Source organism: Trichophyton verrucosum (assembly GCF_000151505.1).
Source record: "Trichophyton verrucosum HKI 0517 chromosome Unknown contig00202_1.f1.exp, whole genome shotgun sequence".
NCBI classification, from domain to species: Eukaryota; Fungi; Ascomycota; class Eurotiomycetes; order Onygenales; family Arthrodermataceae; genus Trichophyton; species Trichophyton verrucosum.
In genome coordinates this window covers 65921-79260 of record NW_003315520.1, presented here as the reverse complement: position 1 = coordinate 79260, position 13340 = coordinate 65921, and the positions used below count along the sequence as shown (strand labels likewise).

General features: G+C 48.0%; 5 protein-coding genes across 5 annotated transcripts; 3 read left to right on the top strand and 2 right to left on the bottom strand.

Annotated features, from left to right (window-relative positions):
* Positions 1–798: 798 nt before the first annotated feature.
* Positions 799–3577, top strand: TRV_02186 (OPT peptide transporter Mtd1, putative; the record flags this gene model as incomplete). The annotated part of the gene is made up of 7 exons (XM_003023632.1): positions 799–1057; positions 1117–1521; positions 1586–1675; positions 1734–2033; positions 2134–2318; positions 2367–3248; positions 3305–3577. The coding sequence occupies 7 exons, from the start codon at positions 799–801 to the stop codon at positions 3575–3577; spliced, it is 2394 nt and encodes a 797-aa protein (XP_003023678.1).
* A 498-nt stretch (positions 3578–4075) lies between these two features.
* Positions 4076–5001, top strand: TRV_02185 (uncharacterized protein; the record flags this gene model as incomplete). The annotated part of the gene is made up of 2 exons (XM_003023631.1): positions 4076–4849; positions 4921–5001. 2 exons carry the CDS (start codon positions 4076–4078, stop codon positions 4999–5001), a joined length of 855 nt encoding a protein of 284 aa, XP_003023677.1.
* Positions 5002–5267: 266 nt separating this feature from the next.
* TRV_02184 (Gamma-butyrobetaine hydroxylase subfamily, putative) lies at positions 5268–6788 on the bottom strand (the record flags this gene model as incomplete). The annotated part of the gene is made up of 1 exon (XM_003023630.1): positions 5268–6788. One exon carries the CDS (start codon positions 6786–6788, stop codon positions 5268–5270), a length of 1521 nt encoding a protein of 506 aa, XP_003023676.1.
* Positions 6789–8814: 2026 nt separating this feature from the next.
* TRV_02183 (uncharacterized protein) lies at positions 8815–11174 on the bottom strand (the record flags this gene model as incomplete). Its single annotated transcript, XM_003023629.1, has 8 exons — positions 8815–9284; positions 9343–9846; positions 9913–9984; positions 10037–10124; positions 10183–10405; positions 10490–10548; positions 10727–10935; positions 11108–11174. The coding sequence occupies 8 exons, from the start codon at positions 11172–11174 to the stop codon at positions 8815–8817; spliced, it is 1692 nt and encodes a 563-aa protein (XP_003023675.1).
* Positions 11175–12816: 1642 nt separating this feature from the next.
* On the top strand, positions 12817–13168 carry TRV_02182 (uncharacterized protein; the record flags this gene model as incomplete). The annotated part of the gene is made up of 2 exons (XM_003023628.1): positions 12817–12905; positions 13018–13168. The coding sequence occupies 2 exons, from the start codon at positions 12817–12819 to the stop codon at positions 13166–13168; spliced, it is 240 nt and encodes a 79-aa protein (XP_003023674.1).
* Between the last annotated feature and the right edge of the window lie 172 nt (positions 13169–13340).

Sequence of the window (13340 nt, the reverse complement as noted above, 5' to 3'; positions counted from 1 at the left end):
GGGGAAATAACCCTCAGGGATTAATCTCCTATCCTCCATTTTGTTGCCTTAGGCCTCGCTAGAAGACGCTGAGCTCAGACCTAACGTAACTCCAATGTAAATTACCCATGTGTAACCGGCATATGGAGTGACAACGGCTTGCTTTCTCGTTTGTTGGGCCCGTGGACTACAGGAACTCGCTGTTGAGCCATGTTGCCTACCTATCTAGCCACATATGACTCCAGTTACCGGTATCAGGAGCATCGACGATCATCTAATACCCGCCCAGTATTTGACGATAAGAAAGTGGGAACATCTTGACTAGCTACATTGCACCCGCCTTCTTATCATGGTTTGTGGGACAAAAAATGCATACATGCTTTTTTGAGATGTCCTCCGCGGACCGCCACCCCTGTTGTGGACTCAAGAGCACATTTGGGGGAAATAAGGGACTGGGGGTTCGGACACGAGAACAGACGTGATGGCCAGCAGGGTCTCTCCCAATTTGATCCTTTTTGGATCCTATATCCCCAGCATCTATGACCCCGCCTTTGATACTGCACTACCTAAATTCGTGTTGGTTTGGTCTCTCCTAGCGCCATATACAATGCTTGAAGCTACATTGAGGTGATATCAAAGTACAATGGTTGATGTGAGAACGGTCCTAGGGTAGCAGTTGCAGCTTCCTTTTCTACCCGGGTATATGATACCCGTCTACGCTCCTCCTCTGAACTTGACGGAGCGTTTAACATCTATGTCTCTCATTCTTTCGTCATTGTCTTTCTACACTTCGCTCCATCGGCCGTTTGCCTACCGAGAATGCCTTTAAACATTCCCTTCCTTCGAGGGAAGGCTTCTCCTCCAGAGAATACTGTTGGGGAGCCCATTGATCATGCTATAACTACGTCCTCTTCGGAGAAGGAGAATGCAAAGTCCACGGGGATAGAGATTTCCGATGTTGAAGCAAATAGGAGGTTGGACCTGTACCATCGCACCCACAAATGGGACCCTAACCTCGGGGATGATACTCTTGATGAGGTTGCGACTGCCACCGCATTGAATGACTCCAATGCGCAAAGTAAAATCATTGACAGAGTTATTGATAACTCGCCCTACCCAGAGGTATATCATTCATAGATCCATTGTTTGTTTCGAATCTAACATTCTGGAAGGTTAGGGCTGCTGTGCGAAACTACGACGAAGAGCTCCCTGCAAGTACATTTCGCGCGTGGGCTATTGGAATGCTTTTGACGACTATTGGTTCTGGGCTCAACAGTTTGTTTTCTCTCCGAGCGCCGGCCATTATCATTACTTCGGTTGTCGCCCTACTTGTTTCGTACCCAATTGGTGTTGCTTGGGCCAAAATCGTACCATCAAGGACTTTCAATACTTTCGGGCTGAAATGGAGCACCAACCCAGGTCCGTTCAATGTCAAGGAGCATGTATTGATTGTTGTCATGGCCAATGCGTCGTTCGGCAACGGTGTTGCATACTTTACCGATACTATCCAGGCACTAAAAGCTTTCTATCACACTGACTACGGTGAGTTGATTATATCATGCTTCGAATACGATATATGCACTACTAACACAGAATGTTTAACTAGGCTGGGGATTTTACGTATGTCTTGCTCTTAGCACCCAAATCGTTGGTTTCGGAATAGCTGGTATTGTTCGCAAGGTCCTAGTTGAGCCAGGTATGTGAAGTATAATTATCTATTATCTCTGGCAGACCTAGAATTGACTCTTCTCCAGCTTCCATGATTTGGCCACAGGACCTGGTCAGTGCTACGTTCATCTACACCTTACACGATAAATCAGCAACCAATCCTGCCGAAACCAATGGATGGAAGATCGGTCGTTATCGATATTTCCTTTACGTTTTCTTGGGGTCTTTCTTTTGGTACTGGTTCCCAGGCGTAATTGCCCCGTGCCTAAGTGTTTTTGCCATTGTTACCTTTATAAAGCCGAAAAACGTTATCCTCAATCAACTATTTGGTGGCTGGACTGGCCTTTCACTCATCCCCATAACTTTTGACTGGACTCAGGTGACAGGTATGTGAGAGCTTTTCCCTCATGCTCCTGACCGTAAGCTAACTAGTTACTCGTCTAGGTTACATCCAAAGTCCTTTAATTGCCCCTTGGCATGCGATAGGAAACACTCTTATTGGAACCATTGGCTTGTTCATCTTTGTTACTTGTGGACTGCACTATTCCAACCACTGGTATGCGCAGTACCTCCCTATCAGTGATTCGACTACATACGACAACATGGCAAAGCCGTATAATGTCTCGAGAATATTGAGTCCTGACTTCACTCTTGACGAGGAGAAATACAAGGTTAGACTACCCCGACTTTACTAAAATGCTTGATCTAACTAAGACTAGGCGTACTCCCCCCTCTTCCTATCGACCACTTTCGCCCTGACTTATGGATTATCATTTGCCTCCATTGCAGCAGTCGTCACACACACTGCCCTATTTCACGGACAACACATATGGACAGTTATCAGGGACAGCCGAGGCGAATTGGACGATGTCCACACCCGTATGATGAGGAAATACAAGAACGCCCCCTGGTGGTGGTACATAACCCTTCTCGCAGTTTGTGTTGCCCTTTGTCTCGTCACCGCTCTTGCCTGGCCTACACACCTCACCTGGTGGGCCTTACTACTTGCCCTTTTCATTTCCCTGGTCATGACTATCCCCATTGGTGTGGTTCAAGCAACGACAAATATCCAGTTGGGATTGAATGTTTTCACCGAATACATCATCGGCTACATGCTTCCGGGAAGGCCACTCGCCATGATGTTGTTCAAGACATATGGTTATATCACCATGGTTCAAGCCCTTTCATTCGTACAAGACCTAAAACTTGGTCATTACATGAAAGTTCCTCCGCGATCACTGTTCTGGGGACAGCTTGTTGCCACGATCTGGTCGTGCATTGTTCAACTCTGTGTCCAGATCTGGGCTTTGGATAACATCGCCGATATCTGTCAGCCACACCAATCCAACCGGTTCACCTGTCCTCAGGGAAGAGTATTCTTTGGTGCGTCTGTGATCTGGGGTGTCATTGGCCCTGCACGTATGTTCTCTGGCAACGCACTCTACTCTAGCCTCCAGTATTTCTGGATCGTTGGTGCACTCAGCCCTTTGCTCTTCTATGCACTAGCCCGCATATTCCCTCGTTCAAACGCACGATTTTTGAGCGCACCCGTCATCTTCGGCAGTGTACTATACATCCCTCCCGCCACTCCATTGAACTATGTAAGTCTTCGCTCAAGTTATCTCAATGACGGTGTTTATGCTAATCTCATCAATAGTTTGCATGGTGTATGGTCGGCTTTGTTTTCCAGAAGTATATTCGCAATAGGTTCCGTGGCTGGTGGATGCGCTTCAATTACATCACCTCTGCGTCCTTGGATGCAGGCTTGGCTATCTCGACCATTGTTGTCATTGCAGCTATCAATTTGACCGGCTCCAAGTTCCCGTCTTGGTGGGGTAATACTGGTTCTATGGAGACACTGGATAACTTGGGTGAGGCAATTCGACAGCCTTTGGCGAAAGGCGAAACCTTTGGCCCTGCAACGTGGTAGTTTGGGCGTCGGGTTGATCCATCCAGACACCAATGTGACGTCTTGGAATGCCTTCCTATGTGTCATCGTGCCCTTAACGAGCAAACTATCTCTCTCTCTCTCTCTTTGCCTTTTTCCATCGATCCTGCTTATATGCTTTCTTTCCTGTCAAATTTGAACGACGCAATTTGTATGTACCGACAGATGAGGTAGTCGCGTTGATCTGATAAAGCTGGATAAAATATTTTCCGATAAACTTCCACCAAAGAAAAATCAGATAACGCAATCCTTGAGAACCATAAAAATAAACCTCCAGAGTCATCAATTAATTTCAAAGCAGAGAAAGCCACGCAAGAGAGAACAGTTCGGACACTCCCGTTTTAGTGACGAAAGGCAATCGGAAGAGCTGATCTGAATACTAGAAACCGACACCCACTTACAACTAAAGCCGGCGAAGGGATTATCTTGCTACACCCATCCCACCTAAGAGCTTATCAGCGCGCGGGGCGAAATACCATCATGTCAGAACTTCACGAAATCACTTCAGAGGCGGGCTTTCAAACGCACATATCGTCTCTACCCCCATCGGCACTCCTTATACTCTTCTTCCACACCCCATGGGCCGCCCCATGCACTCAGATGCGTACCGTTCTTCAAACGCTTGCCTCTCTATACAAACCCACCACCCCACCATCCATTTCCTTCATCAGTGTCGACGCTGAGGAGCTCGCCGAGATTTCAGAGCAGTACGAAGTAACAGCCGTTCCGTTTGTGGTACTAAGCCGGAATAATAAAATCGTTGAAAACATCTCTGGCTCGAACCCGATTAAAGTCCGCGAGGCAATTGAGAAGCATTACCAGGACCCTTCAAGTGCGGGTACGGCAGACAAGCAATCTATTCCTCCACCACTTGACGCCGTTCCGAGAAACATAGATGAAACACAGCAGAATGGTCAGATACCACAGGCTCCACCACTTGCAGGACAAGGGACAAATGGAGCTAGCGGCCGTGCGGCTGCCCCAGAGTCTTCGTCGAAGGAGGAACTCTTTGCCAGAATTGGGGAGCTTGTAAAGGCGGCTCCAGTGATGTTGTTTATGAAAGGTACCCCAAGTGTACCTCAATGTGGATTTAGCCGGCAACTCGTTTCTATTCTGCGAGAGAATAGTGTCAAGTATGGCTTTTTCAACATTCTTGCCGACGACGATGTACGGCAGGGTCTCAAGGAGTTTGCAGACTGGCCTACGTTCCCACAGCTATGGGTGAAGGGTGAGCTGGTTGGTGGTCTGGACATTGTAAGATATCCTCTTTCTCCATCATACCGCTTCAGTGAAGTTTCGAAGTACTAATTATGCTTTCTCCATAGGTCAAGGAAGAAATAGAAGCCAACCCCGATTTCCTTCGTGATTACTCTGTTCCAAAGACATCCTCCGCAGTACCTACTTAGGTACACCAGTTTCGTTGAACATGTGTTACAAATATTTTCCACTTTAAGCAGTTAATTGTATGCGTGTTATACAGTGTACTCAGAATCCATATTCACATTCCTCGCATAATTGAATTTTTTTAAAAAATAAGTTTGAGTATTAGCGTTGACTCGGCTTTTTGCTATCTTACATTTATTACCAAAATTTTGAATAATTCTATAAAATATAGATCATACACTTCCAGCATAGGAAGACGGAGTAAACTCCATTATAAACATATATATCATTAGTATATATTCAGAGTCTTAAACTTAGAGACAGCCACGTCGCTATCAATATAGCAACCGCGCAACCATCTGTCCCCGCCACTTTCATTATTTGCGTTACCAAACGCACGTCGAGCATGGACAACCCGTCGATTATGGAATATGACACATTCTCCCGGTTTCATCTTCAGTTCAAAGATGTTCTTCTTATCCTCAAGTAAGGACTTAAAGCGTTTCATTGACTCGGCACGACGGGTATACGTGCTCTTGGGTAGCCCGTTGCTAATGTCCCAAAAAGGCGCTTGGAACGGAGGGGAATAGTTTATATCTATAATCCTGTCCTTGGATTTACCAGCTACATTGATCATCTTCCGCGTGGCAGTGTACATCTGGTTGTCGTTGTCGTATCCAAAAGTCATCCAGGAGTCAGCAAGGAAATCGAAGTCAGGCTTGCTTGTTTTGCGAAGTACGTCTGCGGCATAGAAACTATCTGCAAAGAGAGATTCGCCTCCTGGCAGCTCATTTTTCATGCAATGAAGGAACTGAAGACCAGGCGGCTGGATAAGGTATAGCAAATCCATATGGAAGCCAAGGTCGACATTAGTGTAGGCGACGTTCTTTGGGTTTGGGATATTTCTAACATCCCAAGTTGGGCCATAGAATGTGTTTTTAATAGGGCCGATCTGAGTAGCGACCCTGGAAACGCTCTCCGTGTCCTCTGGTACGCCCCTTAAGAACAGTAAGCCATACCGGTTTAGTTGCATCATAGCTGATCGAAACGCCTCAGGATTGTTCATGTAATCGCCATAGGAGATCCAATGGTTTGTCTTTTCAAATGTTGACTTGTTCCAGTAGTAGGCCGGGTCTGCAGGCTTGGAGCCTAACTGCACGGTTGTCAACTTTTCGAGGTAGCTTGCTGGAAACGTAGAAGTATGGCCTTCAAATCCTTTAATATCCTTCGCCCACTCAATTGTAAATGAGTCTTCACCCTCAACAACACTTTTGGCGGTAATATCCAATGGTATCTGGGCAGTTTCAAAAGTACGCTGCTTTGTGGATGGATGAATACAGCGGTCACAAGGGCAGGAGTCCCGGAGATGCAATGGTTCGAAGTATATTATCTCTCCATTGACTTTGATTGGGATATGGGAGTCCATCTGGCGCCAGGAAACGGTAGAACCTGGAGAACTGCCCTTTTCCATAGTCTTAGGTGTTCTCCCGCGCACGCTCTGAACGAAGCGAATGTAGTTCCCTTTGGTAGATGTTTGTACTCCCTTCTTAGGAGCCAATTCAGCAGTTGCACCGGCATTCTCAGAGGCAATTGTAGAGGCATCACCAACTGAAGTCGGCTTTGTGCTGTTATGGCTTGCTACATTGGACGCAGGCTTCTGGGCTTCAGCCGCTTCAGATACTGTGGAGTATTTTGATAGATCCAGTGGTGCTCGACGGGAGAATGAGGCTGAAACCGAATCTGGCTGGCAAAACGCAGCCCTCCTAGGCCTGCAGACAAGCCGCAAAGCCCTTGAGCCGGCCACAAACATGGTCACTGAGTGTTGTTGTACTCTATATGCTGTAGTTGAAACTCGATGCTCCAAGTCTCGAAATGCATCTCGAGAAAAGGAAAGCCTCGGCATGAACAACCGCCTTACATAAGCAGAATTAAAGTCAATAACGAGTTCAAAGCTCAACAAAAAGTTTCTTGGGCGGAACTTTCGTCTCTAGCAGGCTGTCCGGGGCATTTTTCACTCACACTCGTTTCTGTCCGTTCTGGTTCCTGATTTCATGTGAAAGTCGGATCTTTGAGCCGCCTGTGCCTTAATTATAGCGGATTTTCCCCGGTTGTGGCCCTTTTCTTGATGCTGTTTGATGAATGTCGGCGGGTGGTGAGCATTTAAAGGATGAGGTAGGCAGTGAATTGTATCATACTCAATATGGCGTTCCAACGCTTCATCAGACTAATTGGGCTTTTTAATAGGGCAATCGAACTCAAGTGGTGGCCGCAGGTGCCATAGCCGGGCTTGTTTCGAGGTATTTGCACTGATGTGTTTAATCGCAGGAAGAGTGAGACTGATGGATACAAATCTAGATTCTGCATCGCGCCTCTAGACGTTGTAAAGATACGGCTACAACTGCAGATCCATTCTCTGTCTGATCCTCTTTCGCACCGTGATGTCAAGGGCCCGATATACAAGGGAACCATCTCGACTCTTGTCGCTATAGCGCGGCAGGAAGGCATCACAGTACGTCGTCTCAAGTAGCAATGCTCTCGCGCTTCCACGTTTCTGATACTAATAATCAAACACAGGGTCTCTGGAAAGGAAACATTCCCGCTGAAATCCTCTACATCTGCTATGGCGGAATCCAATTCACTGCGTATCGCAGCGTCACGCAACTTCTACACCTTCTGCCTCCTCAACACCGAGTCCCCAGCCCAGTTGAATCATTTATAAGCGGCGCCGCGGCAGGCGGCGTAGCAACAGCATCAACGTACCCGTTCGACCTGCTACGTACCCGCTTTGCAGCCCAGGGGAACAACAAAGTATACAATTCCCTTGTATCTTCTGTGCGGGATATATACCGCTATGAAGGAGCAGGCGGGTTCTTCCGCGGTGTTAGTGCGGCCGTTGCCCAAGTTGTTCCATACATGGGACTGTTTTTCGCTGCATATGAAGCGCTGCGGAAACCGATAAGTAGTGTTGATTTGCCTTTTGGGTCAGGAGATGCTACAGCCGGTATGATTGCGAGTGTTATGGCGAAGACGGGCGTGTTTCCGCTGGATCTTGTTAGGAAGCGGTTGCAGGTTCAGGGGCCGACGAGGTCGAAGTATGTGCATGTGAATATACCCGAGTATCACGGTGTGGCAAGCACTATCCGGACTATTGTGAGGACACAGGGTGTTAGGGGGCTGTACAGGGGCTTGACGGTGAGTTTGATCAAGGCTGCACCGGCAAGTGCTGTGACGATGTGGACGTATGAGAGGGTGATGGCGGTGTTGAAGGAACTGGATTCCGCGTAGTTGTTCCACTGTACCAGTAGCTTTCTTGTGTCTTGCCTCGGGGAGGGTTAGATGCTGGCGTTTTGGGGGGGCGGGGGGCTAGCTATAAAGGAACAGGTTATGTATCAGGGTTCCTGCATATAGTTACAGGTTGAAAAATATCTTACTGCCTTTGTACATATTCAAGAACTGAACTTGGCTTCACTACGTAAGGACGATGGTCGGAAAATAACTAATGGAATAGGTAAAGTATATTTATTAGTTGACGGATCCTTCAGTACGTCGTGGTAAAACACTTAATGGCATACTCTGCATACTAAAGAAGGAATGCGTGACAGTCAAGGTGTCCGCATGGGTGTGATCTGCGTGCTGAGCAAAAAAGGGGCAAAAGGTATAGTGTTAATTGACAAAATTAAAATCAAGGATATGGGGATATTGACGCAGCATAACAGCAAGAAGTAGTAGGGTGGGATATCAATTCTCCATTCTCCTGATTATTTTGGTTTTTTAAAATTCAAAGGGTCCAGGAAGAAAGAGAGGGCAAAAACGAGGCATAGATGGAGAGGGAGCATCTAGTATTCGGCACCCTCATCACCCTCAGTATCCAAGCTGTCGCTGGCAACTTCCTCGTAATCCTTCTCCAAAGCAGCGAGATCCTCACGGGCCTCAGAGAATTCACCTTCCTCCATACCCTCACCAACGTACCAGTGAACGAAGGCACGCTTGGAGTACATGAGGTCGAACTTGTGGTCGAGACGGTTCCAGGCCTCAGCAATGGCAGTGGTGTTGGAAAGCATGCTGAGGGAGCGGTCGACAGGAGCAAGCTCGCCACCAGGAACACGCATTGGCTTCTGGTAGTTGATTCCGAGCTTGAATCCAGTTGGGCACCATTCAACAAGGTTGAAGGAGGCCTTGGACTTGAGAGCGGCAACAGCAGCAGTGCAGTCGCGTGGAACAACATCACCACGGTACAGAAGGGCAACAGCCATGTACTTTCCGTTGCGTGGGTCACAGACGACCATCTGGTTGTTTGGCTCGAAGCCTATATAGACGTGTTAGCATCGTTGACAAAAGGATGAACAAATAGATGAAATACGCACACTGGAAGGTAAGGTCATGGACCTTGAAGGACTCGTGGGAGCTTCGGTTGCTGGAGACAACAGGAGCGTAGCTGATCAATGGGTAGTGGATACGTGGGTATGGCACCAAGTTGGTCTGGAACTCGTTGAGATCGACGTTGAGAGCGCCATCAAATCGGAGAGAGGAGGTGATGGAGCTGACAACCTGAGCAATCAAACGGTTGAGATGCTCGTATCCTGGACGAGGGATGTCAAGGTTACGGTGGCAGATGTCGTAGACTGCCTCGTTGTCGACCAAGAAGGTACAGTCAGAGTTCTCAATGGTGCTGTGGGTGGAGAGAACGGCGTTGTATGGCTCAACAACGGCGGTAGAGACACGGGGAGCTGGGTAGACGGCGAATTCCAGCTTGGACTTCTTTCCGTAGTCAGTGGAGAGACGCTCAAGGAGGAGAGCACCGAAACCAGAACCGGTACCACCACCGAAGGAGTGGAAGATCAAGAAGCCCTGGAGAGCAGAGCAGTTGTCTGCATGAGTTGTGATGCACTGTTTAGCACGGACCAATCACACGCGAGGGAGGGGCTAAATCTCACCAGCAACACGACGAATGCGGTCAATGACATTGTCGACGAGCTCCTTTCCGATGGTGTAGTGACCACGAGCATCTGTTTCCAGTTAGTACCCAGTGTTGGCTGAGAGATTGGCGTTGTTACGTACAGTTGTTAGCGGCATCCTCCTTTCCACTGATCAACATCTCAGGGTGGAAGAGCTGGCGGTAAGGACCAGTTCGGATCTCGTCAATTGGCTGTATATCTGGTCAGTCAAGAGCCCAATGGCACAGTATTGACCGCCACAGTACGTACAGAAGGGTCAAGGTCGACGAAGATCGAGCGAGGGACATATTTGTTGTCTCTGGTCTCGGTGAAGAAAGTCTCGAAGGAGCCTGGCTCGCCGATATCAGTGGCCTCGGGGTCGAGACGGCCATCAGCCTTCAAACCGTGCTCGAGGAGGTACCTGAACGCGTCTCTCGTCAGTCTCATCCATTCCATGCATGCTGAACCGGCTCTCCATCGTCCTTTCTTCTCGCTGTCGAGACAAGCTGGAGTCGTATTTTTTTTTTTCTGCCCAATTTCCCAATCGGGAGGGGGTAACGAAAGGCGGTGAACCTACAACTCCCAAGCACTGTTACCGAGCTGAGTGCCAGCCTGGCCGATGTGAAGATGGCAGACCTAATTGACGAGACAGCAGACAGTTAGCATGAAGCCGAAGCAGGTAGACAGGTGTCTGTCGACGGTCGTGTAATGGGGGGGACCGTGGACTCGGCTTGGGCAGCCAGAAGTTGGTCTGTGTTTGGGAGCTTGGGGAGGTCAGGGGTTCCCGTCAACAACAAACGAGCAGACCACGTACCTCGCCTCTCATGGTGACTGTAGGATGGTGATGACGACTGAGGGGAGAATAGAGAAAGGGAGAAAGGAGGGAGAGAGAGTCTCGTGTGTTGACAGAAGTCTTGTTGTGAAGACGGAGATGTTGAAGAGGAAGAAGAAGAGGAAGAGAAAGTCGAGCGCTTTCTTCCTCCCCTGCGACTTTCGCCCTTTCGACGGATCGACGTGTGCGCGCTAGTTCCCAATCCGGTTTGGGCGCTTTTCTCCCCCGTAAACAAGCTGACTAAGACGCCCTCCTTTCTCGCTGCGCTCCCTCTCCGCCGTCCTCTGCCTCCCGCCGGTTCTACCGTTCTACTCTTCTATCAAGGTGCGGGAGGCGATTACAGGTCGAGTGGTTATGCATAACCTGCTGCATGCGCTGCTTCAACAACGGCCTTGTTCTGTTTACTCGGCGGACGCGGGTCCTCCTCCATCCATGGCTCACGGGTCACGTGGCCCCATTACTCACGTCAAAATATAGGTTGAACCCCTTTTTTTTTCAGGGGAAAGACGTTGAGAGATAGGTCTATTTATGAGTCTTGAGACATTGCATTTCTTGGAAAGGGCATTGAGGAAGCATGCTCCGTACTGAGTACAGTTTCAACAAGAGAAACAGAAGGGCTCTGTGGATAGGCTAAAACTGTGGAATTGTTGTCACTGTGACAATCCTGTTCCTAGCGATGGAAATATCAAGGTTTAGGTTCGCTCAGGGGCTTATCTCTCAACGCTTTCACTTCGTCCGCCTTCTCTTCTCTGTACTCTGTTTGCCTGAGTCGAACGCACACTACGGGGTATTGTAGAATTATTTCGAGCAGTGTTTGGCATGGAGTTAACAAGGCCCATACATCAATGAATATGCAGAAAACACACGATAAGTTACCAGATGAGTGTCGGCGGTGAGAAGCATTGATTATATAATAGACAAAAGCTATGATGTTAATTCAACGAATCAAAAGCTGTCATATATATCATAATTGAAATTGCTTTTCTTCATTGGCTAATTTACAGTAAACGTCACCTTATTCGTTTATTTTATATTAAATGCTGACTAATAGCTTAATTTCTTTTGACAAGATGGGACCTGCAAAAAGCATTCATACCAACGCCTACTCCGTACACTAGCACGGTGATGAAGAAAGATTAAGAGTGATCTTAAATTACCTTACTTTCCACTGACTTGAATACAGTCCTGCTGTCTTTCCGCGTGGGTAACCGACTACGATGTCTGATATTGAGCCTGGACTCTGGAGTAGTTAACCGGTTAGTTATATAGGGACTTTGAGGAGAGTCATATCTTCCGCTGCGGCTAGGTATCTTCTGAAAAGCGGGACAAGAATAGAGCCAATTATGGCTGCATTCCTAACTACCTCGCTGGCCAAAACCATTATCAACATTAGCTTACTAGAAAATACAGAGTCTTTAATGCGCCAACTGGGACAGCCCACTGTGTAAAGAAGGTTTGGTTGATTAACGTGGTCAGTGCATAATTTTCAAAGCTCTAGATTTGTCTATGGAGAAGACGCTGGAACCATCAGACCATTAACCCTGTGCTGAAAAAAAACATAGAGCTGACACTGGGGTTTGCTCATATAAACAATCACACCCCATCGGCTTGTGCTCAATACCTTGCCCAAACCTCTCCAGGGTCCCTGTATCCTGCAGGAATGACTCTATAGAACACGGAGTAATAATGGAGTTATTCATGGGGGGGATGTACTCCGTAGGCAAAGTGATGTTACAGATAACTACGATGCATGTGCCTAGTATTAGATTTGCGGCAGGCCGGGCTAGAAAATCGACGAGCCCCCGGTCCTTCGGATGAATCGTGCACTCGTCTCTTGGATTTTGACCAAGCTTGGGCTCAATGGTGACACAGGTTGGGTAGCATTTACCAAGGACCCGGCTCGGGAGTCCCTGGTGTTAGGTCTAGAACTCTCCAAAGAATGGAAGATGTTACGGCTGCTGTAGTGACTGAGTATCTTCGTTGAGCCCGAGTATAAGATGAATTTCTGCCATCCAAAAGAATAGCTGGCCTCTAAACTGTCGAATATGCACAAGCGGTCAAATTTGTACTCAATGGTCCTCAGCGACACCAGCACATCCGATGGCGCCCGGACTTCTTCAATAGAAAACAAGACCAGCAACCACGGAGAGAAGATGTCCGAGTATGTAACTGCGTCACCAGTTGGTGGTCAAGGATGAGGCTCTTTTTGCCTCTTTCGGCTCTATTAAGCGCCATCCGCGGCTGAGCCGCTCCCAGCTCACCAACCTTAATAGTTACCTTAAAAGAGAGACGTCTTCTTATCCCGAAAGAAACACGAAGAGGAAGAAGAAGAACAAAGAAAACGAAAAGCTACTTACAAACCTACCGACCCGACAAAAGATGATGGAGTTTACGCAGTGTGAGGGTAACATCGAAGAAGGTTAACTGTCGGTTCCACCAGTTATGGAGACTGTGCAGCAGGGCTAGAATCCTAGCTTCTCCTCGGTGTCTGGGACCGTCAATCCTGACGCAGTTGTCGCAGTTTGCTTGGCTGTTCATGTGCGTGCTGCTATTACTCGTCCGCCGTCTCCGATCCATGACACAAGGTTGAGTTCTT